The sequence below is a fragment of the Athene noctua genome, chromosome 1 (assembly GCF_965140245.1).
Source record: "Athene noctua chromosome 1, bAthNoc1.hap1.1, whole genome shotgun sequence".
Lineage (NCBI taxonomy): Eukaryota > Metazoa > Chordata > Aves > Strigiformes > Strigidae > Athene > Athene noctua.
In genome coordinates this window covers 92,331,407-92,357,839 of record NC_134037.1, presented here as the reverse complement: position 1 = coordinate 92,357,839, position 26,433 = coordinate 92,331,407, and the positions used below count along the sequence as shown (strand labels likewise).

The following is a 26,433-nucleotide window of genomic DNA, read 5'->3' as shown; positions in this document are numbered from 1 at the left end:
ATGAAGTCTCACAGTCACACTTAAAGAAAAGAATTTTTGGATGCTAAGCACATTTGTGGGTGCCATAAACTGCCTACTTGGCTCCATATCTGTCCTGTGCCATGGAACCTTGTAGTTTTGTTTGTTTAACATGCACTCTAGCTTTTACTTGAAGCAGGAGCTGAATAGTTCAAAGCCAAGCTGATTCTTTGGTTCTGAGCCGGGTAATCTTCTTACTCTGTTTATTGGCAATTTGATAGATTAATTTTCAAAGCTGAGGAGTTTAGACTTGGGATTCAGCTATAGTTGGTATCTGTGGAGAATTAATGTTACAGGAATTTATTTCATATCATTTAAGCCAAATAGAGGGTAATATAGCCCAGATTAGAGGTGAAAAACGTTTCTTTTACAGATATTCCTGTGCCTTTTGACATTTTTCAGATGTTGTTGTTTCAACAGAAGAATTAGTCTGTTTTGAATGTGAGTGTAAGGAAAGACATGAATATATCCTTAGCTGTCTTCTGTGGAGTGTAACAGTGGGATTTTTTTTTTTCCAATTGTTCTCTGTTGTAGACATGAGCACTGCTGCTCCCTTGGGAGGAGGGAAGGATGAGGAATCAGAGAAGAAGGATGAGATGGACGATGATACAATGTTTACCACCTTGGGTGAAGAGGATAAATCTAAGCCTTCTGTAGCACCTCGTTGGGCAACTCGTGTATTTGCAGCAGATTGTCTGTGCCGAGTTATCATGCTGTGTGAGAATGCGAACAAGGCGCACTTTGATCTGGCACTGGCTCGTTCAGCCAGACTTAAAAACCCAAAAAGTAATTACAGAATGTGCATGTTTTGGTTTTAATTTTTTATTTTGTCACCTCTTCACAGTTCAAGATTACACAATCAAGAAAAAAATAGAAGCAGTTATCTTTTCATTCAAATGGTTAAAAACAAAGGCAATGTCCAACAAAAGTCAATAAAACTGTGGTTGTATAACCACTTGTAGTTACTGTACCATGAACACAAAGAATGAGTTTTGCTGGAGAGTATAAATTTTGACAGACTGATCTGCTTGGAAAAACACCCCTTAGATTTGTAAACCTTTTCTCCAGTCTGGAATAGAAGCAGTAAACTTCTAGCTAAGAGTGAGCTGGGAACAGTTTCTGAGTTTAATGTAATGGTAGCAGTGAATTAGATTTTAGGGATTATTTTAGCATCTCCAGAATGAAGTGATACTAGAAAAGAAAAAAGAGATAAATTCAGGTAATTATTTCTGTGGCATTGGTTGTGAAGAGAGGGATGTGGGAGTGAGTTATAATAAGACATGGGCTCATCTGCTTTATAGAAGTTCATTCTGTTGGTATCCGTAAGAGTGATGAATATTAGTTTTAAAGCTCATGTTTTGAAGATACTTTTATGAGTTAGGGGATCAAAATTGAGAGGTCAGAAATGACATAGTTGCTTTGTGAAGAAATGTTTTTCTAACAGTGGGAGTTTTCTGTCGTCGAGTTGTCCACATGTATTGGTTCTGGTGCATAGTGATAATTTGCTTTCACCTCTGTAGTGCTCATGAAGACTTTATATATGTAGGATGAATATCATGAGCATCCTAGAATGCACGGGATTAATGGATTTATGCTGTTGAAAGTGTCTGTTATGAAACAGAGATCTGTCAGGTCTTTGCTTGTGTTGCTTTGGTGCAGTCTGCCTCTAGCACTATGCATTGGTTTTGTGAGAATCTTGTTTCTGCTTTGATTTGAGGCTGAGGCCACTGAAGACAAAGAGGGAAGAGTTTTAGGAGAGTTTATTTTGAGATGGCATTGTATTCTAGATAAAAATAATGAAATAGCGTTCAAAGGATCGCATATAATAATCCTGAGAATTTACATCTCTGAATTTCTTTAAAATTAATTTGATGTGTTTGGTATTGTTATAAAAAGGAAAATTCAGCAAACTTCTACCCCCCAACTTCAACTTCCAAAATATTTAAATTTTACTAACATCTATGATGGTCTGAAAAAGTGCAGACTTTACTACTTTGTCGTTTTTAATTGATTTCCAGTCTTTCTTTACTGACGTGCCTTTGAAAAGTTTCAACTGCAAAATAAACTTTTCTTTTTTACTTTTAGACTTGAAAATAGGTAGAACTTTCGTTAAGTTGTGGGTTTTCTTACCCTGGATATTAGTTTTCAAATAATTTATTTTCGTCTTAGTTGTACAACATCTGGTAACTTCAAATTGAGAGTAAAGAAAGAAATAAATTTAATAAATAGAGAAGAATAATCCTCTCAGAAATGCTACTGAGTTTTATGTATTGTTCTTTTCTGCATGTTGTCTGCTGCTTACTTACAGCCTTGAATGTGTATTCTGGGAGCAGAACTAGCAGCATATTCAGTTTTTAGGTGTTTAAACTTGATGAGGTTTTCCTTTATCAGCAGGGGTCACTGTAAGCATAGGACTCGGAACAGGAACTGCCTTGAAGATTTTCTGTTGGTTTGGGGGGGATCACTAAAATTAGCTTTAATAAACCTCTCTTCTAAGCTACTCAGCCACGTTTACATATTCTATTCAGTGCAATTTCTGTATATCATATACTTCATTTTGTTTAAAATTTGTGCTTAATTTTTAAGGTTGTTTTAGGGATAAAAGCCCTTGCATAACTTTAAGGGGGGGGGGGGGGGGGGGGAAGAAGAAAGAAAAACAGGTTACATTTTTCCTGCCTTTTTCCATACACTAAATGTGAACATTTGAAAAATAATAGGCAAAATTTGTACATGTCAATTAGGAAAACATACAAATACCTGTCATTTTAGCTGTCGTTTAAGTTACTAAATAGTTCTTTCTGTTTTGTTCTAAGATGACTTCTTAGTACTCCATCTCTCTGACCTTATTCGAATGGCATTCATGGCTGCGACTGATCACAGCAACCAGTTACGAATGGCTGGTCTTCAAGCTCTTGAAGACATTATCAAGAAATTTGCATCAGTTCCTGAGCCAGAGTTTCCAGGCCATGTGATACTGGAGCAGTATCAGGCTAATGTGAGACCTCCTTTATAAGTTCAGGAAATTGTATATTTATGCCAATATGCCAGTATTAGCTTTGAGAACATTTGCTAACTTCAGAGATCTCTGAAGAGATTTTTGTGTGTGAAAATGTACTGAAGAGACACTTACCTATTCAAAATTTATTTTTGTACCTCTTCCTATTGTAATTTAGCAGCTGACAAAAGTAAAAATTAAGTAGCTGTTGATTCTTAAAAGTCAAATATTACAAGTTACATCTAATTTTTGGTAAGAGTGGCATTTCATTTGTAGAATTAGGAATTGGAAAATAATGCTGATTTAGTTCCAGACTGAATCCAATAAATCTTTTTTTCTTGGGAATTAATATATTTCTGTTTTGATGAAAACTACAAAAGAATAGGAGTGGGAGGTGGGCAGCTGAAGATATATTTTTGGATGTTATTAATTTACTTTGTTGCATAGCTTAACTCTTTCACCTCTTTTTGTCTTCACTGTGTCTTCAGGATCTCTGCAAATACTTTTTAAAGGCAGGCTTTCATCCTTTTCACTTCCTGCCTTTTTCTTCTTCCTTCTGTAGTGCTGTAACCATTGCTTCTATCTCTTTGACTTGGTTCCTTCTCTTTAAGAAAAATGCTGCCTTTTAGCGACTGCCTAAAAGGCTTTTTTGTCAGCATTTGTAGTTACGGGAACTTGATGAAAATCCAACCATGAATATTTGATTTCACACCATTATTCCTTTGGACATCAAAAAGTCACTGGCATCTTAAGCCTTAGCATAAATTGTACCCTGTAATACTTTAATGATTAGAAGGATACTCATTAACAGAAGGAAGATAATACCACATATTTGACAAAGCTATCTGAGGCTTAAAAGGCAATGGGCAAGCAGGAAAAAACTGTTTTAGGACTCGGTTGTTGTTTAAAGAACACTATTGCAAATGTCTGCTAGACAGCAAGGATAAGTTTAGGGTGTAACTGTAAAGTCAGAATTGGCAATCTTGTCTTGCTTGTTCTGTGTACGTGCTTGAGCCTTAAACAAGGTGAGATGAAGAATGTTTTGTTACTGTTGTTTTGATTGGATTTTAAAATTTTTCTTCCTATCAACAGGTTGGAGCTGCTCTCAGGCCAGCTTTTTCCCAAGATACACCGTCTGATATAACTGCAAAGGCCTGCCAGGTAGAGGAAAATATTCAGATGTACAAGCCAAACTGATTTTCCTTTTCTTTGGAAGAAGGATGCAGAAGAAAAGTAGTAGAAATGTCTGGGAGATTTTGTAAACTGAAGCTGTGATGTTTCTACAACATCTTTTGAGTCTCCTAGTAATATATTTTGTTCCTCAGAAGTGCAGAAATCCTTTTAGGGAGCTACATCAGAAAATATTTAGTCTTTCTGAAACTAATTATGTCTTTGTGTCAGTTCTGCATTTGTTGCTAAAAAAAACCAAAAAGAAAGTCTTCTATAATGAGACCAATAGTAATGTATTTATTGCAGTGCCTTTCAGTCTGATCAAATGTTCAGATTACTGGTAATTTACCTTTAGGTACTAAACTTCCATTCAGATTAATACTCAATTTTAGATTTTAGAAGATCTGAGCTTTCTCATTACAGTCATTAGCAACAATCTCTGTGAGATTTCAGTGAAAGATTTTTTTGTGTGTGTTTTTTTTTTTTTCCTCGTATGTGATCTTGTGTTACTGTAGTTTAAATTGGCTGTGAGCAACATAGCTCTAGGAGTATCTTGGCATGTGGCTTAGCTAAATTGCTACTGTAGTTTAAAGCAACAGTGTAATTACCTATGCAAACATCAGTTTTAAAGCTATAACTTTGTGTATTAATTTTGTTTAGTAAATCTTGGTCCAGCAGGACTGTGATTTTATGTTAGCTTATACTCTTAATTTCTAGCAAAACTTGCAAGGATAGGTCAAATATGGCATAATTTGGTATCTATACATAGTAAAGAATATGTTCATGTTACCTTACAGAATGTTTCTGTGAATTTGAAGTTAGATGAAGAAGGCAGTTTATTTGAAAGTATATAACTTTTCTTGTAACTTGTCAAAATCTTCCCTATTCAACCAGTTTCAAAGTGGATGTGTGCACTTACAGGTTCAAATGGTTGGAGATTAAGTTTGGATATTTAACCCCGTAGAAATTACATGGACAGAGATGAGCTGCACTGAATGAGTTTGCTTTTGTTTTATGTCTTTACTGAAAGAGCTGTTGACTGGCCGAGCAGCAGGAGTGAAGCTGATCTTAGTCCTACTGTGAATAAAATATGGATTTGAGACAGATTTTCAGCAGCCTTGTCCTGTTCCCCTTTGGGACACTTTTTTCATTTACTTTACTTTGAATATGTCTATCATTCCAGATCATGAGAGGCCCTTCCCCAGCGGCTTTCATGGAACTGGTTCTCTAAAAGCAAAATAAATAAATTGGAGATAGGACAAAAATGCCGTGAAAAAAGAGTTTGTAAAACCTGAACCGCTGGAGTTCTGTGGGGTTTCTTGCTTCTGTTTGTCATCTTTGTAGAATCATCACCAGAATCAAAGCAGCTCCTCTGAAAGAATTTGTCCCTTCTTTTTGTAGAAAAGCAGCTGCACCAAAATTCTTGTATTGGCTGTGTGCTGTCTGGGCATGAATGTGTTTCAGAGGAGGAATGCCAATGTATAACACTAAACAGGAGCCACTGATCTGTATGATGCTTGTATTTTAAGTACCTGTTTGGGTCCATTTAATTCAAATGAAAAGTGTGGACGCACACAGCTGTGTCTACCATGTCTTGTATTTATTGTTCTAGATTTATAACTGTTGGTTCCAGATCAGAGCCAGTTTAAAGATTTATTTTTTTTTTCACTCCTTGATAGGTGTTGACATTAATGATGTTGAAAGCTTCTCGTTAGAATGGAGCCTTAATATGTAATTTTAGAGGTGTAGGTTTTTAAAGATGTACTTTCATTGATTGCTGTCCAATATATTCTTTGCAGTGAATGCAGTGACCTATTACCTGAATGATTTGACCAGACACTTGAGAACAGAATAATAAAAATGTTATTACCTATCTATGGAGGATTAAAAAATTATTTTAAAATATCTTTCACGTATCTATTATGTTCAGTTGTAATATGCTTTGCAAATACAGCCTTTATAACACTCACCTGAGCAATTCTGTTGTCTTGGTTGGGGAGAAAAAAGAAAAACCTTGGATTTTTTTATATTAAGCAGGAAGAGGGCTGATAAGTTTTTTTGTGGTGGTTGTTTTGGGTTTTTTTCTTACAGATTTTTTTTCACTTATAAGGTTGTTGGGTTTTTTTCAAGTTGAGAATGATTGTAAATTTTGTTGTCTAGGTATGTAGCGCTTGGATAGGAAGTGGGGTTGTAAGTGACCTGAATGATCTCCGCCGAGTTCACAACCTTCTTGTCTCTTCCCTGGATAAAGTGCAAGCAGGAAAAGGATCTTCTAGCCAGCTTTACCGAGAGAGTGCGACTACTATGGAAAAACTTGCAGTTCTGAAAGCATGGGCCGAGGTAAACATTGACCATTAAATCTTTAAAAGTTTGAAAAGATTTTGCAGTGTAATAGCAGCCTCACATCTCACTGGCCGTTCAGCCAGTGAGCCTTGCACCTGCACTTCTCCTTACCTGTTGCAATTCCACTCCTGGGATGTTTTCATCTCCGTATTTTTCTTGGTTCCTTTTTCTGCATTTCTGTTGATTCATATTTACAATGAGGCTTCATTTTTCTTTGTTTTATTGTACTTTTCTGTATTAAAGTATATATTTGTACCCTATCAGATTTTTATTTTCCTCCCATCTTATTGCTATTAAACTTAAAAAAACCCAAACAACCTTAAAATATGTTCTGGTAAAATATTGCAGTTAATTAAGAAGGAGTTTGTCAAAGTGTTCATAATAAATTACAGGTTTAATGTGGATATTGTTAGGGAACAGCTGGAATACCAGAAATCTTCAAACATTTACACACAGAGTTAGCACTAGTTAGTTTGCCTTGCTTCCTGAAGGTTACTTGCATGCTATAGAGCTCTACATATAATTGCACAAATGGACTTTGGTTTCTCTTAGTGTAGTACACAAAGGTGTGTGGGGTCTTTTTATTAAATTTTCTTGGAAGTTGCTTTTGAAATTACAGAGGAAAGTATTAACATTTCAGCTGAGTAATGTTAATCACCCCATACTGTAATTTTCCGTTTTGCTACAGAGCATCTGTTGTGTGAAGACACATATTTCTATTCTAAAAATACTTATTTTGCTGCATTTTTCTGATATATCTGTTTATTCCCATATTTATCTTTGAAAATCCTTTTATCCTCTCATAGCATCTATCAAAGGCAAATACAGAAATGTTCTTATATTCATGTAACACGTTTAAAGCCTTTTTCATGTCTTTATGATACCTAATCTGCTCCCATAAAATGACAGTTGCTCTATCTAGTAGCTGTTAATGTAGGGCAAAGAAATCTTTGCAGTAAGGATGCATTGATTTAATGAAATCAGTTACTTAAATCAATATATTTATGTAGAGCAGCAGTAATTGACACTTTTTTTAGGAAGAAAGTGTGTAGCCAGATTTTTTTAGGTCAGTGCCATTTATGCCCCTAAGTGTTATGTAGTGGTAGAAATAAAAGAAAAAATATTTAAATAAAAGGTAATTGTATTGCAAATCTTTTTCACAGTCCTTTTCTGTGAGTCATCTGTGTATAGAATCTGTTACTTTCACATGGGAAAAGCTGCTGCTTTTTTTTCTTTCTAGGATCTCACAGCATGTACTTTCATATCTGTTTTTTTTACTAGGTGTACGTTGTTGCCATGAAAATTAAGAAGGAAGCAGAGACTAAACCAAAGCGTGTTTTGAAGAGCACAGAGGAGGATGAGGATGATTTTGGTACTGTAGATGAGTTGCCACCGGACAGTTTGATAACACTTGTACAACCTGAGCTGCCTGCACTTAGCCGTCTCTGGTTAGCTGCGCTGAAAGATTATGCTCTTTTAACTTTACCAGCTGAATTTGCTACCCAGCTTCCACCAGATGGTAAGCACTGGAATTTTTGTGTTGTGAAAACCAGAAAGAAACTTAGCTGAAAGAAACCAGAAAGAAGTCTTAGCTGAGACTTCAGAATTATTCTATAAATTATTTGGCAGACATGTGTTTCTATGCAAGTGATAAATTTCTTCTTATATATAATAGGAATGTATGTTTGAAGTTTGAGTGTGCCTTTTTTCCTTCAACCTTCAGTGAAGATATTCTTTATCTGAATCAGAGACAACATTAAAACCACATCTTGACAGAATTAAGAATACTTCTACACCTCTAATACATTGATATCATATGCAAAAGTGTTTGCAGTAAGAAAAACAGCCCTTGAGATTAGAGCGGATACTGTCTTATAATATTTTACTGAATTAAGAATGAGTGTTTTATATGAAAAATGTTGCAAGACCTGGTGACTTTGCCTAACGTTCTTGCTCTCTGCTTGCTGTTCCATCCCGGCCATTGCACTTTCATATGAGAGGTACTAATACTACTCCTTCACAAGGAGAACTGGAATGCTCTGTCACTAACAAGGATTACATCTGAATATGTACATAATCAAACACACCCAGAGTAAATAATCTAATAAATTCAGAGTATGAAGTTTTTGTCTGTTATTTGCAGAGAATTTCAGAATTTACCTTTGGTTTGTTAATTTAACAGGGGGGGCATTTTACACTCCAGAAACAATTGATACGGCTAGACTGCACTACCGAAACTCCTGGGCTCCCATACTGCATGCAGTGGCACTTTGGCTAAACAGTACAGGATTTAATGCTTCAGAGTCAACAGAAGAGACTGCTGCAGCAATGCCCAATTCACAAAAACGTGCTACATCAGTTACATTAAACCAGGCACCTGGAACTCCACCTTCCACTAAATCTTTACTGGACATAAACAAAGATCGAATGCACTTAATTTTGGGTAAGAATTACAACTTTAGAGTTGAGTAGTAGCACATTATGGTACAAAATGGTATGGGAATAAGAAAAGTCACTTTACTTGAAATCTGGGAAGTTTAAAATGCATCACATGTCCGGACAGTAATGTTTTGAAATATCTTTGTCTCTTCCTCTCTGTATCTTTGCTTCCGTGTTCTTTATCGCTTTGATAGGATATTTGTTGGTGTGATTATTGTGATTTTTATAGACAGGTTTTATGTCTAGTTTATTTATGTAATAGAATAAAAAGAGTAGGAACTCTTTCCCACTAATATAATCTGGATGACAGAAAATGTTATGCTTCAAAGACACAAAAGCTGTAAGGTTAATTAAAATACACGCCCTCATAAAAACACAGTTCAGTAGACTTTTGCATGAGATTTTCATCTGTGAGTAGCACTCGCTGTTTCCCTTTGTTGTTGTTATCTAACAGCTTTAAGAGGTGGATGTGATCACTTATTCAGAGGAATGCCAACACTTTGCTGAGATATACAGATATTTAAAACTAGAATTAGGTTTGTAATTTTTGAGAATGTCTTAATCTCCGTTACCTTTATATTTGAAAGAGTTCAATAAAATAAAACTCCGCTTACAATTAAAGGATTCAGAAATATGACTTTAGATCTTTAGAACTAAGTGTGGATTTCCATTCAGTAATGTAAGTTGCTTGCTGTCACTGTTTATTATTTTTCCTGCCAAATTTTGGGGAAGACATGATGCACAAGAGAAAGTTAATACAATTCTACTATTTCTAATGCATAGAATATATAATATATATAATACATATAATATATAGAATACCTCTTTGCCTTTAAAGGAGGAGGAATTGAGAAAAACATATCTTTCTGAAGTTGTTAAGAACCTGCTATACTTATAAATAAATTTAAAATTTAAAAGAGAAAACTTGATTTTATGATGAGGTGAACATTCTTTTTAATTATTGCTCTTTTCAGGTGTTAGTATACAGTTTCTGTGTTCCCCACGACCTGAAGAGCCTGTTGAACATGTTACATCTTGTTTACAAGCACTTCATACTTTATTGGATTCCCCTTGTGCCAGGATCCATATTGCAGAGGATCAGGTACTGTGTGAGCGTGTTGTGACAATCAGTTTTTTCTAGGTCTTGGTCTTTCATCTGTGATGATTACAAAAGCTATAATTATTTTTGTGTAAGAAATGGTTTTGCCCATTATGTGCAAATGACATATCAATTAGGAATTATTAAGTTGTAATTAATTTTTCTGGTTTGGAATTTTGTTTTACTGTAGCTCCTTGGTGTTGAACTCCTGAGTGTGCTTCACCGACTCCTCCTGACTTGGGATCCTCCTTCAGTCCAGCTACTCGTTACAGGAGTTGTCCAGCAGATAGTAAGAGCAGCTCAAGATTATTTGCAGGAAAAGAGGAACACCCTAAGTAAGATTTTGAAAACACTGCTTGCTTTGCAGAGTAAATAAGCAACAGGTTTTCATATTGAGAAAGGAACTCAAACACATCAGAGTATGGTTACACTGAGAACAAAGATGTTGTATATTCCTCAGATACTTTTAATATATTCATGATCTTACCTTTTGATTTCTTAACTTTTGTAAGATGTGATTTTTTCTTCCTCTGATCGTTCCAGTGGCTATTCTTTTCATGTTATGGTTTTCTTTTATTTTTCTTGAATATGAGTGATGAAAATTATAGCCAGCACACCACTTAAGGTCTTAACCAATACCTTGCTCAGTTTCATTAATGTTTCTATATTGACTGCCTCCTTAGCACTTAATTTACCTTTTTTTCTGAAGTTTAATGGTTCAGCCCCCAATGTAGCGTCTTGTGGTGTGTCTCTGGCACAACTGGTATTTCTGAGATGAGTGAACTGCTACTGGAACAAGTGTGAAGCGTTACCTGTCCAAGAGATCTTGCCGGGAAGTGGAGCAGACTTGGATCTGGGTTCTTACTTCACTGATGTTCAGGGCGTGTCAGCATCCAGGAGCTCTGAGAACAGGGTGTGTAAACAGGAGCAAGGCAGTTGGCATGGAAGGGCATGCTCATGCAGCCCAGAAGTGCTGCTCAAGACAGTACAAGACTGCTGGAGTCAGCATAATGATGGCAGTGGCATACAGCAAGACACAGTCTGCTGACAGAGGAACAATCACCTTTGGCACATCAGAGGTCTAATGACCTAGCTTGAAATTCAGATGAAAGTCCTGATGTGACTGTCCTCCAGGTGCTTCTCTGTGCAGCCATGGCTGGAGGTGACGCTGGTCTCACCTGAGAGATGTGAAGGAAATGCATGTGAGGGTGAGCAGACTGCATAGTGTCAGGAAAGAAAAATGGATGAATGATGTGTTTTTCCCAGAAATCCTGTGGGTTCAGGAGCCTAAGCTCCCAGAAGGAGGGACAGCCATAGGCTATGCTGGAATGCAGCCCTGGAGGATGAGACTTGCACGAAGGTGGAAGTTGCAAGGTTGTGACTTCCAGCAACAAAAGGCTTTATCTCCAGACATCCAGTTAGAGAAGATTATAGAGATCTGACAAGAGGAAAAGAGGAACAAGCTGTCTGGGTAGGTAGCTTGGGCCAGCCGTCCCTCTTTGACAGGTCAGAACTGATACTGCTAAGAGGGAGTGAAGGGTGATATCAGTCAGAAACTCTCTTCTTGTTTGCCACAGACTGCCTGATCAAGAAGAGGAGGTGGGTGAAGCCATATTAAGCCAACTGGAAGAAGTCTTCCAATCACAAGCTATGGGAGTCTCATGAAGACTTTTACCATCCAGACATGTGCTGGAAGGGCAACATTAGGATGCTAACAATCTGAAACTTTCAGAAGCATATGAGACATGTTTTTTTTTCACTCCGGATGCTGGACAGTCCAAAATAAGGGAGGTACTCAGTGGATCTGCACCTCGCTAGTACAGAAGAAATGGTTACGAAGGTTAATGGTAGCTGTGGCTGTAGCAGCCATGAGATACTGGATTTCATGATCCTGAGGGAAAAGAAGAAAGCAAGTAGCTGAGGAAAAGCTTTGGCCTGACTTGGCAGACTTGGGCTTGTGCAAGGAGCTTTCAGACAAAATCCTGTGGTAAGCTTCTCAGAAGGGCAAAAGAGAGATGGTTCATCTTTGGTGACTGGTGACAAGAAATAGCTCATCTAAAAGTGTAGTGTGCCAAGCAGGCATGGCAGGAGCCTGACTTGGCTGAATGGGAACTTCTGACCGAGCTCAAATGTGACAAAGAAGTGTATAGATGGTGGAAGTGGGGTCAGACTGTCCAGGAAGACTGTTGAGGATGTCTACTCAGATATGGAGGAGTGGAATTAGGAAGGCAATGATTTGGCTGGAGCTGAGGCTGCTGATGAATTTAAGGTGTGACAAGAAGGGCTTTTTATAGATGGTAGCAAAAAGGCCAAGGAAATTTGGACCTGCTGAATGGATTGGCTGATCTAATGATGAAACGCCCTGGAGGAAAAATGGAAGCACTATTATCTTCTTTGCTTGGTCTTCCTGTGTCTCTGTCTAGTGAGCAAGTTTAGGGGTGAGAACTGCTACCTATGGTAGATGGGCATCAACTTAGGGACTGCTTAAGTAAAAGCTGGACATACGCTGGGACCAGATGGGATGCATCTGAGTGAGCTGGCTGATTACATGCTAAGTCTGCTGCAGTTGTTTTTGAAAAGCTGTGGGGCTCAAGGAAGCTTTCCAATGAATGGCAAAAAGTAGATGCTATGTCTTAACTTACAGTGATTAAAGACGTAAAGTGAATTTGGGGATACTACATGCCAGTAAGTCTGCTGTGTTGAAAGATTCTGGAGTAAATTCCCTTGGAAAGCACTTCTGAGTACATGAAGTAGCAGAATGTGATTTGAAACAGCAAGCACAGACTTACCAAGGACAAATAATGCATCATGACCCTCTGTGATGAAATAACTGGCTTTGGAAGAAGAGGGAGTGGTGAATGTTGTTTACCTTGACTTTTGCAAGGCTTTTGACTCAGCACCCCATAGTATCATTGTCAAACTGGAGAGATACGGGCTGAAAAGTAGGAGAGTTAACTGGCTGGGCTGCTGTGCTTGAATGGAGTTTGGTGATTCAAGTCTAATTGGCAGCTAGTTGCAACTGGTGTTCTTTAGAGTTCAGTGTTGGGTCTGCTGCTGTTACACATCGTCATTAACAACCTGGATGATAGGACAGAATGCACCCTCAGCACATTTGTGGATGATACCGAGTTGTGCAAGTGGTGGATATACTAGAGGGCGGTGCTGCCTTTCAGAGGAATCTCAAGCTGCAGGACTGAGAACCTGCTGAAGTTCAGCAAAGACAAATGCAGAATCCTGCATTTCATGTGGAATAGCCCTGTGCATTGGTGTAGGCTGGGGGCTGACAGGCTGCATAGCAGATTTGCTGGATAACAAGTTGAATGTGAATCTGTGGTGTGACTATGCAATGCTTGAAGGCTGTTACTGGGATGCATTAGAAAAGCATGACCAGTAGATTAAGGGGTATGATTGTCATTTCTATTTGAGATTGTGAAGATGCATCTGGAGCAGTGTCTAGTTTTCTTCCCCCTTCCCCCTCATCCTGAATAAGAGAAATGTTGACAAACTGAAGGAAGTCCAGTGGAGGTCCACTAAGCTGCTTAGGGAGGTGAAGTATGTGACACATGAGAAGAAGCTGAGAGCTGAACTTGTCTAGCCTTCAGAAGAGAGTGTTAATATGGGACAGAATAGCAATCCCCCCTCTTAAAGGGGATTTAAAGAGAAGACCAATCCATACTCTTCTGAAAGGCATGTGGTGGAAGGAAAAGAGGCAACGATACAAGTTGCAGCAATGGAAATCCAGATGGGATACAAGGGAAAAATTTGTCACCATGGGAGTGGTGAAGCAGTGGAACATGTACCCAGGGATATTGTGGCATCTCCATGCTTGGAGAGAATTCAGAACTGGACCAGCCCTGAGCAACCTGCTCTAGCTTTCAAGTTGGCCCTGTGTTGAACATGAGATTGGACTTGGATGAGTTATGGAGGTCCCCTTCAATTTAAACTTTTCTGAGATTCTTTGATGAGTTGATATACTTAAATACTGTTCCTCTACTTGGCCTTTAGTGAGTTTTAGTAAAAGTAATTCTTCTTCTTTTATCCTTGCTTCTTCTGGTATGGTATTTCAGCTTCTGATGTTTTGCTTAGGCTTTCCACCAGCATATTGTTACTTTATTTCTACTTTATGTAACAATGTCCTTGATGAGGGTATTAGCATCAGTGTGAAAACTACCTTCTGAGGTACCTTCAGTAACCTCTTCCTTTAAACAGAGCATCTTCCTGTTCAATCATCCCTTTACTATTTCTTTAAAAAAAGCTCACATTGGATATATTGTTTCCATCGTTGACAGATAAATCAGTTTCCAAGTGGCAGCCTGTCAAATAGTTCATTGATACCTGGTTAGGTTAGGTCTGCCATGCTTGCTTTTACCAGAAAGTAGTAAAGTAAAACCCAAAGAATATTTTTTTACCAAGGACAACTACCATATTAGTCTGGCACAACATACTGTTGAGAAAAAAATCCCAACTGTTAGCTTTTGCCTGTTTTCCACATAAAAACAGAGAGGATTTTGCTGGAACTTGAGGAACCAGCACAGCTAAAAATGCAAGCTCTGTTCCTTCATGTGAATTAATGTAATTGTTTACTGTAGGCCCAGTAAGTTGCATTTTTCAAATCGGTGAATGTGATAACACTAACAATCATTTAAATTCATAGGAGCTCCATAGGGGTAGTTAAGGCCAGCTTTGACTTGCTGAATCTTTGTTGCTGTTTAATGGGAGAAGGAAAGACTGCAGCTGGCCAAGCTGCCATTCAAAAGAGAGACTTTTGAACTGAATGCACTGAAATCATGAACTCGGACATAGAATCCTACAATGCTTTTCTGTTCTCTTATTTCATAATCAATTTAGGCTGAAATAAGATTTCATCAGGGTGGAACATTTAATTAATAGCCATTAAATTAAAATACTGTCATGCCTATTTATTTGGAAGGCATTGCTGTTAATTTTACAATCAGTTTTAACCGAAGCAAAAATAATCACTGCATTTTTATTTTGTGTAAGCGTTACTACTTTTCCTAGTTGTGGATAGATTTTTAATAAGTATCGTTGCAATCACAATACTTCTAAAGCATTCTAAACCCCTTAAAAGTAATTCTTAAACCTTTAGTTTGACACAAGCCATGTTTGTTATATCTTACTGCGAAGCAACTTCTTGATTAGTTTAACACTTTTTTTTTTTTAAAGAGTGTTTCATGTAATCTTTAGTATGGGATCTTTCTTAACTATCTCCTCAGACATTTCTTTATTTTTTTCAGATGAAGATGATATTGAGGAAAAAGAAAATCCTCTTGCTTTAGGAGAGGGAGGTGAGAGTGGTGGTCTTGTGCCTGGAAAATCTCTAGTCTTTGCAGCTATGGAATTGCTCATGTTTATCCTAGTACGGCACATGCCCCATCTGAGTTCAAAAGTGCCAGATTCTCCAAGTCACATTGCTGCCAAATCCCACCTCTCTGAGGAAAGTGCTCGTCTTGTGGCTGCCACTGTTACTATACTGTCTGACCTGCCTTCCCTGTGTTCTTCAGCAGGTAAGGTATTGTAACAAAACATGTATGAGTGGTTAAGGTAGGGGAAGGGCAGTGAGCATATGATGCTAAAATCAAACTGTAAATATATTTTTATGGGATACTTTAAGGGTCATCTGTTGAAAAATATGTTTAGGTTCTAAAATAAATTAAGAATTCAGGCAACATAAATTCAGAAATTATTTTATTTTAAATTTGCATGTGTGCTCCAAGTTTGCTGAGGAAATGAGCTCTATAGTACAACTTAATTGGTTTTTTTTTTCCCCTTTTTTCATGATTTTGAAATCTTTTGGCTAATTTTAATAGTTTTGTGAAAGAACATAGACATCTCAGAGATAATTAAATTCCTGAGAAGTTCATGAAAAGCAGCAGCTGGGTGAAAAGAGAATCCTACTGAGGAAAAACCAGCACAATTCAGCTGTGGTACACTTGGTTTTGCAGCCGTTGGCTGTCAGTCATCCCAAATGTGACTCCAAACTAAATGGAGCTTTCTTCTGCCCAGGGAGACTGTCACAAAGGATATCTGTAAACTAGGGTAATTGCACTGAGCGGAGTTCAGGGGTAAAGGACACAATTGCATGGGAAGCTAAGCTCTTTGAGCTTTGCTTTTCAGAGAACAAATTGCTTAAGAGTTGTCTTGTCAGTCTCTGGGAAGTTTCATGCACTGATGTAGATAAGGCATTTTAGAGGTTGGTCCTTTAATGACATGCAATTTGGTCCATGAAATGCATGGTAAATAACATTTGGACAAAGTCATGCTCAGGACACAACATGGGCTGTCTTCAAACAGACAATTTGTGTCTTACAATTCTTAAAAAATAGTAGATTTTGAGCTGATCTGGAGTCCTGCACTGTTTATATTTGATTCCTGGTTGGTTTTCCTTTCTCCCTTTCTTTTTGGGGGCAGGGGAGTGGGGGAGGGTGGACAAAAAGAGTGAAATACTATTTTCATGTTGACTGGAGTTGAAGGCATGACTCCCAGCATTTGGCAAGTGGCCAGTGAAAGTAGCTTGATACTATGGTTAGTCTACAGAGACTGCTAGAGTTGTCTTTTTTTACTCATCCAGAACATGTAGCCAGCTGATAACTGTAGGGAGGGGGGGACCGTACATGCACAAACATTTGTGTTAATTGTGCCTTTGGATGTAAGGGAAACTGTGAACAAAGAGAATTCATCACTTTCTGTGATTGAGTGGGTTTTTTATATTTCTTCCTCTTTCTTTTAAAACATGAGCATTTTGCAGTCTCATTGGACAAGATACTGGGCAATCTGATCTAGAGGAACTGCTGCTTTGAAAAAGGGGATTGGACTAGATGACCTGCAGTAGTCCCTTCCAGTTATAATAATTCTACTCAGTGTATTTATCCTCACAGCACTTCCAGAAGTAGGAAAATGGCGTGATTTGTGCTTTCACAAATGGAGGAATATGAGGCATAGAAAAAATATGGAAAGAGACTTGACCATCTGAAATGAGCTGTAGATTGGTATTACATGTCTAAACCCAATAGCACCCTTCTTTCAGTACTAAAGGGGCTTAGAGTTATTGAAACTCCTTCTAAGTAAGTTCCCATGTGTCTAAGGCTAGGTTATGTGTTACCTGACCAATATTCTTGAGTATGCCTAACTTGCATCTGCAGGACTGGCTGCACAAAACATGGGTGTGATTTCTGCAGAAAAGCAATGCAGTAGGAGGAGGATCGTTTTGTCTCCTTTGTCCAGTAGCCAGATGGCTACAGCTTTTGCCCAGGATATGAGACACCCAGATAACTTCCTTACTTTGCTTCTGGGGCTTGTACCACGCACCAGCTTCCTTGGAAAGTGCCATAACTTACTTTGGATATCTGTTTCCAGACCTCTTGTTGTTGTTGTTGTTGTTGCTGTTGTTTACTTTATAGGACCCTAGTCATATTCATATCCTGCTTTAAGACATTTAACAATCTGGATGTGTTCAATATGATACATACCATGTATCACATGCCATGTAGGGCAGAACTTTAATAGCTGGATCATCATTCCTGAATTGACAGCAACATTTTAAGTGTTATCATAACACAAGCCACACAAGCTGTGCTTCAGTAGTACTGATGAATGAATTTGGTGATAAAAATATTAAACGGCCTGTATTACTTGTTACCTGAATTGCTGTTTATCTTGGTGACTCCTTTGTCTGCTAGCCATATATATCCATATTGGGAAAGTTAGAGGTTATCTACCAAACACGTTGGAATGAACTTCAGAAATTCTGTCTTTTTTTTTTTTTTTTTAGGCTGTATGACAATCTTACCCACTATCCTATTTCTGATTACAAGAGTATTGAAAGAAACAGCAATAAAATCAGCAGATAATCAGGTCCCACCTCCTGTCAGTGCAGCCCTTCAAGGGATAAAAACTATTGTTACTCTTCCAACAGTCAGGACTGATGAAACTCAGAAACAATGGACCGGTCTTATCCGCAGCACTCTGGCATCTATCTTGGAATACTCTCAACCTGGTAAGTGGTTTCCTGGTGCAGGAGAGTTAAAATTAGTAAACTGACTTTTGGTGTAATGAAAAGGCAAGTATTGTATCTGTCTATAATTTAATACGCTTCATGTCTGACGGTTGGGGATTAAAAGTGGTGATGAATTGCTTGTAAAATTGAAATGGGAAAAAGACCTGAGTGCACGTACCATAACTAATCAGTTAATAGGTTGTGTTGAAGGCAAAACCAGAATTGGCTTTAAGAAAATACAATTACATCTCGGGAGTTCCCATCCCAGATTTGTTCTTGTTGGTCTGTTTTCTTTCTTGGTCTGTTTTCTTTGACACTATTGATCATAACCTCCGGTTAGAAATTTTGCCTTTTGCAACTCACCTTGTAGCCCCCCCTTCTCTCAGGTCCTTTCCAAAGGGTATTCTTCTGTACTAATTCAGACTCTTCCATTTTGAATCGCATTATGATGTGATTATTTCATGCTTTAGATTTTTTCTTAGGCTGACCTTACCAGTATTCATAGTTTCAAATGATGACTTGCTTCTGGAACATGGAAATCTACCTATCAATCGGTCTTCTTGACATCTGCTGAATGCCTTGCAAGTGAAATCTAAATGACTTCCAAGCTGAATTCACTTCACTTCCTGAACTATGCCTCAATTTCTGTGACTACTGGCAACTCTAGACATCTTGGCAAGGCCTGAGCAAACTTATCATTTCCACCCCTCCTTTCTTCTTTCCACAGAATAGGTGCTAGCTTAAAGAAAAGGAGATTTTAGTTGCCAAAACAGTGTTTGCAGGGGAACTGATTTCTTTACCTAAACTGTAATTGTTCAGTATTGTATGTTGACTTGACACCTTGATGAATTAAACCTCAAGAAAAATGGCAATCAGTGTATCCTTTAAGTGTTTGCTGACACGATTCATAGTCTTCATGACAGTGAGCGTTAAAGTGAGTGTGAAGACAGTAATGGATAACTGTGGCAAGGTTCATACTGGAGCAAGATATTCACAGTATTACAAGCTTTCAGTGGCAAGAAAAAAATCCTACCCCTGCCAAAAAAAAATCTGTTACCCACCAGCAGGATGTCTGCTCTGTCTCTTTAGAGAACTGCAGACTACTTCTCTTGGTTCACATTCATACTTTGCTTTGCCCTTCAAAAACCAAAAAAGATGTATAGTCTCAGCTGCGTTGTTAGCAAAAGAGACACACAAAGATTTTCCATTTGCATAATGGTAGTTCAGCCAAAAACCATCCCATTACATCCCCAAGGAGCCATTTACAGAGCCCCAAGAGAGGCCTGAATGGAGTTACTCATGTGAGAGATAAGGAGCGAGTAGGTAATTGCAAATGATCCTGAAAATTTCTAAAGGAGAAGGATCAGTAGATTTGTTAACCAAGTCAAACTTCTAGTTTGATTTGTCACATCAGGTCTTGTCTTCCAGCCTTTTGTTACTGTAAAGATTTCCCAGTCCCTCTTTCCAGAAACGTTACGGGCTTTAGGCTTTTTTGCAGACTTCAGAAATCTTTCTTGGTCCCTTGCAAGAGTGTATGTTTACCTTTTCCTTTCCAATCTTCTGTGGAGTGGGACGCATCACATACACAAGAATCAAAGCAAGGTCTACTTATAATTTCAAGCCTTGTAATTCAGTAATTTTTTTTTTTTTTTTAAACTGTCACTTAAAATGTTTGGAGTAGTTTTTTGAGGTGAGGTTTCACATCATGGCTAAGCAAATTGAGTGACTTAGCTGACAGTCTAAAGGGCAGTCATGCTGTTTTTCTTCTTGCTGACTATGTATCTGCTGTTTCTTTCTGCCTCTCAAGGGAGAGCAGGACCAATCTGGCCAACAAAACCAGCAGAACAGTACTTTTTACATATATACTAATAATTATATGTAAATATTTTTTTCCTGTTGATGTAAATTAATGAATTGGATCTGTGAAGATAGAGCTTGTGCATGGAAAAAAAAGGATAAGCATGGCAAATACAGACTATTTGAAAAGCAGAAAAGGTTAAAGTAGGACTGTTCTTATTGGTGACTGGTAGCTGTCAGATCAGCTAGTCTGTGATGTGAAATCTCATGTTAAGTAAAAGTTGTTGCCATGCTGGATATCATTTTCTTACTCTGCTGTATTAGCTGAAGAGAATAAATTAAAAAATAAATTAAAAAAAACGGTGAGGTATATTTTTAATGGGGAAAGAATCTGAAAAATACACTTTTCCTTTCTTGTTTACACACTGAAAAAAAATATGACTTGGTCAGAAAAAGTGTGGGTGATGTTTTTTCCTTGATATTTAAGTTTCAGAAAGTTTGACTGACTTTGTTAAAACAACTGTTAGAATAGACTTGCACAGCTTTTTGTCAGTCACAGTCATGAATGGTAAAGTGATTCTATAATAAGTAGATACATGTTTGTATGCAGTTGCAAATAATTTCAAGTACATTTATTGCATTTTTGTAAGTTTATCTGTGTGCACTGGCTTTTACTAAATAAACTCTAAACCCCTTTTGGAGTAAGCTAACAGCGTGGGTTTTTTTGTATTTCAGAAGCCTCTAAGCCTATTCTTGATGAAGTAAGCATACTTACTGCTATTGCTCTCTTCCTTTGGTCAGCAAGCACTGAAATAATTGGAGTTCAGTGTTTACAAAATGGATGTATGAACAGATTTAAAAGTGCATTAAATTCCTGCGATCCTTGGGTAAGATTGTATTACAGAAATGTGAATGATACATAGCTAAGAAAAACTAATTGTGATATATTTACAGTATTTCCTGAATGCTTTGTGATGCCTTTACTTGAGAGACAGGTACTGCTTGTCAAAGTAACAGGAATTTTCAACAATGCATTATAGAAACTCTTTAGTGAGCAAAACAACCCAAACTAAGTGATTCTAAATAATGTGTGTTCATGGCCTTGTGCCAGGTTTTTGACTTGCAGCTTTTTAAAAGGAACAAAACCTTTGATATGTGAAACTGCAGAAAATGAAAAGGTTGGTTACCCGAGAGTGGTGACATTTTCTACATTAATGCTGATCTTTTATAATACAAGCTAAACCTCTTTTTCTGTAAACAAAATTGCAGCCCATGTTTCTGATGAATTTTATATTTGTTTGTGCAAAACCTGTCTTTGTTCTACATGTTCCTACAAAACCCAGTTTGTGTGCAAAAATATAATCTTGTGGTCACCATCAGAACATCTACAGATTGTGAATCACCTGTCTCCTGATTTCATTTTTTTCCCTTTGGTTTGTCTTTATAAATTATATTCTAAATTATTTTCTCACTAAAGAGAAAAGCTAAAAAGTTGTAGACTGACTTTGTTCAAGCAAGCTAATACACTGTATAGTTAAGCTTAACTGTTTCAGCCATGCATACATCAGTTTGTTTGAGTGGGTATACAAATACGCATGTAGGAGCTAAAGAGAAAAATCTATAGTGTTTCCACAAGTGAGCACTGCAGTGATTACTGAGAAGAAAAACATGCAAAAAATGCTGATGTGTTTAGGATCACATTGAGGCACTTAAAATCCTGTTTAGATTAATAATTCTCTGCAGCATGGCTGGTGTTTTTGAGCATGGACATAAAATTCCGTTGGTTCTGAAGCCTGACTCCAGGTGGAAAGCTATTTTAAATTTTAATGTGTGAATGGAAATGGCAGTTGTATGAAGCAGAAACCCTTTTGTCATCGTCTCTCTCAGCTCTTATAAACATGAACAGTGAGAGAAGTACATCTTTGCCCACCACCCTGCTGGAAAGCTGTCAGTGAGCTGGAACTTGCCACTATTTTTGTAATTCACAGAGAAGGCTTTGACAGCAGCCAGATTGTGTCTACTCTCCTTGCTGATGTGCAGAACATATGCTCTGTAATACTTATTCTGTGTTCACTCTACTTCTTAAATACAAAATACTCATTGTTGGGGTCAGTAACTAGACACCTGTTTGTAATAAAGCATTATACTGATTGTACTAAAAGCATTGAATCAAGTATGGAAAAAACTTCTAAAGAAATACCACTGCCTCATAGGAAATACAGGAGTATTTTTAAAACTATCAACACCTTCAAAAGTCAGGAAGGTTAGATATCATGTATAGTAATAACCAGAAGGCTGGTGAGCTCAATTTCATTTTGCCCCAACAAGTGAACTCAGTTGAGACACGCTTGTCTCTCAATGCTAATGTGTAAGTTTTACATGAGAGTATGCCTTGCACACTTTGAAGAAGCCAAAAAAAGTCACAGGACTTCTTCTTCTTCTGTGAGTGCATAGCAGTCAAAAGTTTTGTATTATATAGATGGAATAAAAGAAGCTTGGATTAAATTCTGCTGTCAGATGCAGTTTTAAAACCTCTTATTTGAATTATGCATGCATGTGAGAAAAGATACTTTTATTCCTTATTTTGAAGGCTAATTATCTTAACAGCTAATAAGGAGGAATGTTTAAAGAATGTAGACAGAAAGGGAAGGGAATTATTTGGAGTGGTATGAAGAGATAGAGGAACAGTTTGTTGAAACAAGTCAAAGATGATGCTGAATAAGGCATTAGGAGAAAATGTTCTTCTGTGGAGCTCTGTTAGAAAGCATACAAATGGTATTAGAAGAAGTGTTATTACTTCATGCCTTAAAAATTAAATTGTATAGAAAACTTGCAGCCATGCACTAGTGAATCAACAGTGACCTGATCTGCATAACTTCTATTTGCTTACTATTAGTCTTTATTATGTCATTTTTATTCAGTATTTTTTTATATACATTTATGTTTTCAGTCATTCCTGAATCTCCTCACAGATCATTGTGTTAAATAATACTTACTCTGGAATGTTTCTCTTCAGCATGTGCTCAGTAATTCATCCTGTTTGGACTTGAGTGCATTTTGAAAGCATGTGCAGTTTTATCCTCCTATTTGTTGTTTAACTTTTCAAAAGTTGTGGGTTATTTGTGTGGGATTTTAGAGGAAGATCTTTGTACATCCAAATAAAATACATTCATAAGTTGTTCTAAACAGATCATCAGTGAGTCATTTTCCAAAATAATGACTTTAATAATCCCTGCTTTCCAGAGAAAAGAGGGAGGAGGGAAAAAGAAAATGGAAGGAAGACAAGGAGAGGGTTCTGTTTTCCTGCTCATTTTATGCCTCCACGTATACTCCTAGGCTACTACAAGCACAAGATGGAGAACGAGAAGGAAGGATGAACAGGCCTGCCACTTTTGGCTACAGCCTTGATTCATGTTAGAGCAATAAGATCACTTTGGTCTGAGCCATTTTTATGGGCTGTTTTACCCTTCTAAGATTGAAATAGTATTTCATAATTTTGCAGATACATCTGCTATTGGTGCTGGTAGTTATGAGACTTAAAGATGTAGTTCTCTGTGGACCTGTGTGGCTGACTTGTATGACATTAACTATTTCTTTATTTTCTCTGAGTTCACATTGTACCATTTAGTACCTGCACGTTCTTTCTAACTGGCCTTCCTTTTATTGAAAACTGGGCTATTACCATTTTTGTAGATGGGCTGTATTGCTGCTGTCCTCTTATTCATTATGTTTTCTTCCCCTTTAGTTGCCTTTTTTTGAGGTACCACATGTATCTCACATACATAGATAACAGATTTTATTAGAATTCCCAGAGTTAACAAATAACTTTCAGGACAATGTATTTATCTTGATTTGATTAGGTTCAAGCCAAGTGTTACCAGCTTCTGCTTTCCGTGTTCCAACACACCAATCGAGCCCTGTCAACTCCATATATTCATTCACTGGCCCCTATCATGGTCGAGAAGTTGAAAGCTGTGGAAAGGAGCCGCCCAAACAACAACCTGGAGCTGTTAGCAGTCAAAGAAGGAATTAAAGTCCTTGAAACTTTGGTTGCCCTTGGTGAGGAGCAGAATAGTAAGTATTTAGTTTTTCTAGAGAAATGTGTAATGCTAAAATAGAATATTGAATGTCAGAAATCTTGCGGTTAGAAACTTGATGGTATAGTCACAAATAGACCATGTCTGTGCAACGTATTTTTGTAATTCCAGTACTAGAACTTTTTCATACATGGACTTGTATAGCACATAGAGTAGTAGCCTTTGCATTTCTGGTGTTTGCAGAAAAAAGACATTCTAAACATGAACTGCAGTAGGGAGTGATGTTTTCTTCTGTTTGGAAATGAGTAGTTCACACCGTTTAAATTTACTTTTTTCCACTGTTAACTTCTGTTTATTTTAGCAGTCTCATCTCTTTTATCAGGTTGCTTCTACCAGCTCAACAAAACTTATCTAAAAAAGCTCAAGATACTGAATTGTACAGATCAGAATATCTTGATTGTAAATGGAGCCTCCTGTTTGCTTCAGCAGATAGAATATAGTATTTAGTTTAAGTTCAGTTACTCTCAAACTGAAGCAATGTGTTTTCTAAAGACTTACTCTGCAGACCTTTAGTTTTAAATGCTGATAAAGTTCCTTGTAAATATATTACTGTTGGTTTTGTGTTGGCTCGGGTCATGTGTCGCATCCTCCCCCAACATACTCCCTGTTGGTATTCCTCTTCATTGATGATAAAACACTAAATGTGTGGGTTTTTTGAACGCCATTCTGCTTCTGGCACAGTTGAAACATGAGTAAAATGAGAGAGTAACTGAAGCAAATGAGGTAACAAAACATCTGATTTTTGCTAATGCTGGCTGGAGACAATACCCCATGAGCATGAATTTAGTCAAAACCTTTAGGGGAAAATCCCTGGGCCATTTTGGGCTTTGGCCTTATTAGGTTGTGCTAGTCCAAGTATAGCTGTGGTGCTAGGTTTTGGATTGGAGTCTTCCAGAATGGAGTAATATAGCAGATAACTGTCCCTGACTTTTGTGAACACTTTCATACTAATAGTGGTTCCATTATGCTCACTGGGGAGGCTGATACTCATATTCAATTGAATGTTTCTGTCTGCCTGAAAAGTGTTTTGAAATCCTTTAATACGATAGGTATTCTTCATCTTACAATCTCTTATCAGTGATCTGCTATCAGATTCTGCAAAGGCATCTTTAAAAACATGTCAGGAACAAAATAACTGTGATGAATAGAAGTCTGAAACACGGTCCTGGTAAGAAAGATTTGAGTGACCAAGGGACAGGAAACCATCTATATTTAAGTTGGTTTTTATTTGATCATGTTTTAATTACAGTGTTTATTGTCACTTCTGAAAAGAAAATTATTCTTACTGGTCTGGTAGCTGATAAAATTAATTTTTCTTTTGTTTTATTCTCTGATATGGTTATTACAGTATTTTTTTTTTTATTCACTTTTAGGAGTCCAGTTGCTTGCCCTTCTTGTTCCCACTCTGATCTCCTATTTACTGAATGAAAATGCCTTTGCTTCTGCATCTACAGCATCTAAGGATCTTCACGAATTTGCACTTCAGAATCTAATGCACATTGGTCCACTTTACCCACATGCTTTCAAGACAGTAATGGGAGCTGCTCCTGAATTAAAAACACGTCTAGAAACTGCAGTCCGAGCAAGTCAGGCCAGCAAAGCAAAAGCAGCTGCTAGGCAACCACCACCCACAGTACATTCCACCCCAACAATTAAACTGAAAACCAGCTTTTTTTGAATTACTTTTATTATTTTTGGACCATTAAGTAGTCAGAAGCATTACATTATCCCCAATGTGTTACTGCATATATGTGTGTAATTTGTATGTGAAAGACTGTCCAATAGAGCTTTGTGTAATTACTTGAAATCCATGCATTACAAGGGAATGGTGTTACTTGTATAGATTTTTAGGAAATTGAATGTGATCATATTTATGAATATGTGTTATAAATTATCCACCAAAAAACCCTATTCTCTATCTGACTAAATAGTTTTATTTATTTTTAAAAGTTACCCCAAACCTTTGAGTGGTTTTTAAATTCTGGTGATTGTTATCCTACCATTGTGCCAACACACTAACACAGTGGGGACAGAGGGAAGAGGGGAAACTGTTATGCAGTACTTAACCATGTACCATGGGGAATTTCAAGTGTAGAAGTATGCACTTTTTCCTTTTGAAAACAAAGTAGGGAAGGGGATTGTCAGACCTGGTAGATCATCTCAGCTTGCATGGGGGGGTGGGAGGGGGGGGGGAAAGATGATTTTCAGCCTTTCTCAGGGTGAATGATAAAGCATGCTCTCTTAACAAGTTGTCCTTATTTATGTTGTGTATGTTTCTTTCAGATCCGTTTCCATGCTTGAAAATTAATAAAGGATTCAAAGAATTTAATCCCCTATCTCTTCTAAGATAAATTTTAAAGAATGCATTGGAAATTGAGTTGATAAAGAGAACTGCCTGCTGTCTGCATTTTTGTAGGTGTAGATTTTGGCCTTAGTGATGTGCTCTGTGTTAGCTTTTCCT

General features: G+C 37.4%; 1 protein-coding gene across 3 annotated transcripts in view; it reads left to right on the top strand.

Moving 5' to 3' along the window:
* The window catches only part of HEATR5B (HEAT repeat containing 5B), a 59,217-nt gene extending 33,076 nt beyond the window's left edge, over positions 1 to 26,141 (top strand). For all 3 annotated transcript variants that reach the window (XM_074896924.1, XM_074896923.1, XM_074896925.1), the window contains exons 24-36: positions 553 to 804; positions 2,832 to 3,013; positions 4,106 to 4,174; positions 6,344 to 6,523; positions 7,808 to 8,045; positions 8,709 to 8,969; positions 9,940 to 10,067; positions 10,255 to 10,399; positions 15,320 to 15,589; positions 17,854 to 18,078; positions 20,611 to 20,762; positions 23,736 to 23,949; positions 25,346 to 26,141. In XM_074896924.1, the coding sequence (XP_074753025.1) occupies positions 553 to 804; positions 2,832 to 3,013; positions 4,106 to 4,174; positions 6,344 to 6,523; positions 7,808 to 8,045; positions 8,709 to 8,969; positions 9,940 to 10,067; positions 10,255 to 10,399; positions 15,320 to 15,589; positions 17,854 to 18,078; positions 20,611 to 20,762; positions 23,736 to 23,949; positions 25,346 to 25,650 (2,621 nt within the window). In that variant the 3' untranslated portion in view covers positions 25,651 to 26,141. The remainder of the gene's footprint in view (positions 1 to 552; positions 805 to 2,831; positions 3,014 to 4,105; positions 4,175 to 6,343; positions 6,524 to 7,807; positions 8,046 to 8,708; positions 8,970 to 9,939; positions 10,068 to 10,254; positions 10,400 to 15,319; positions 15,590 to 17,853; positions 18,079 to 20,610; positions 20,763 to 23,735; positions 23,950 to 25,345) is intronic.
* Positions 26,142 to 26,433: the final 292 nt, after the last annotated feature.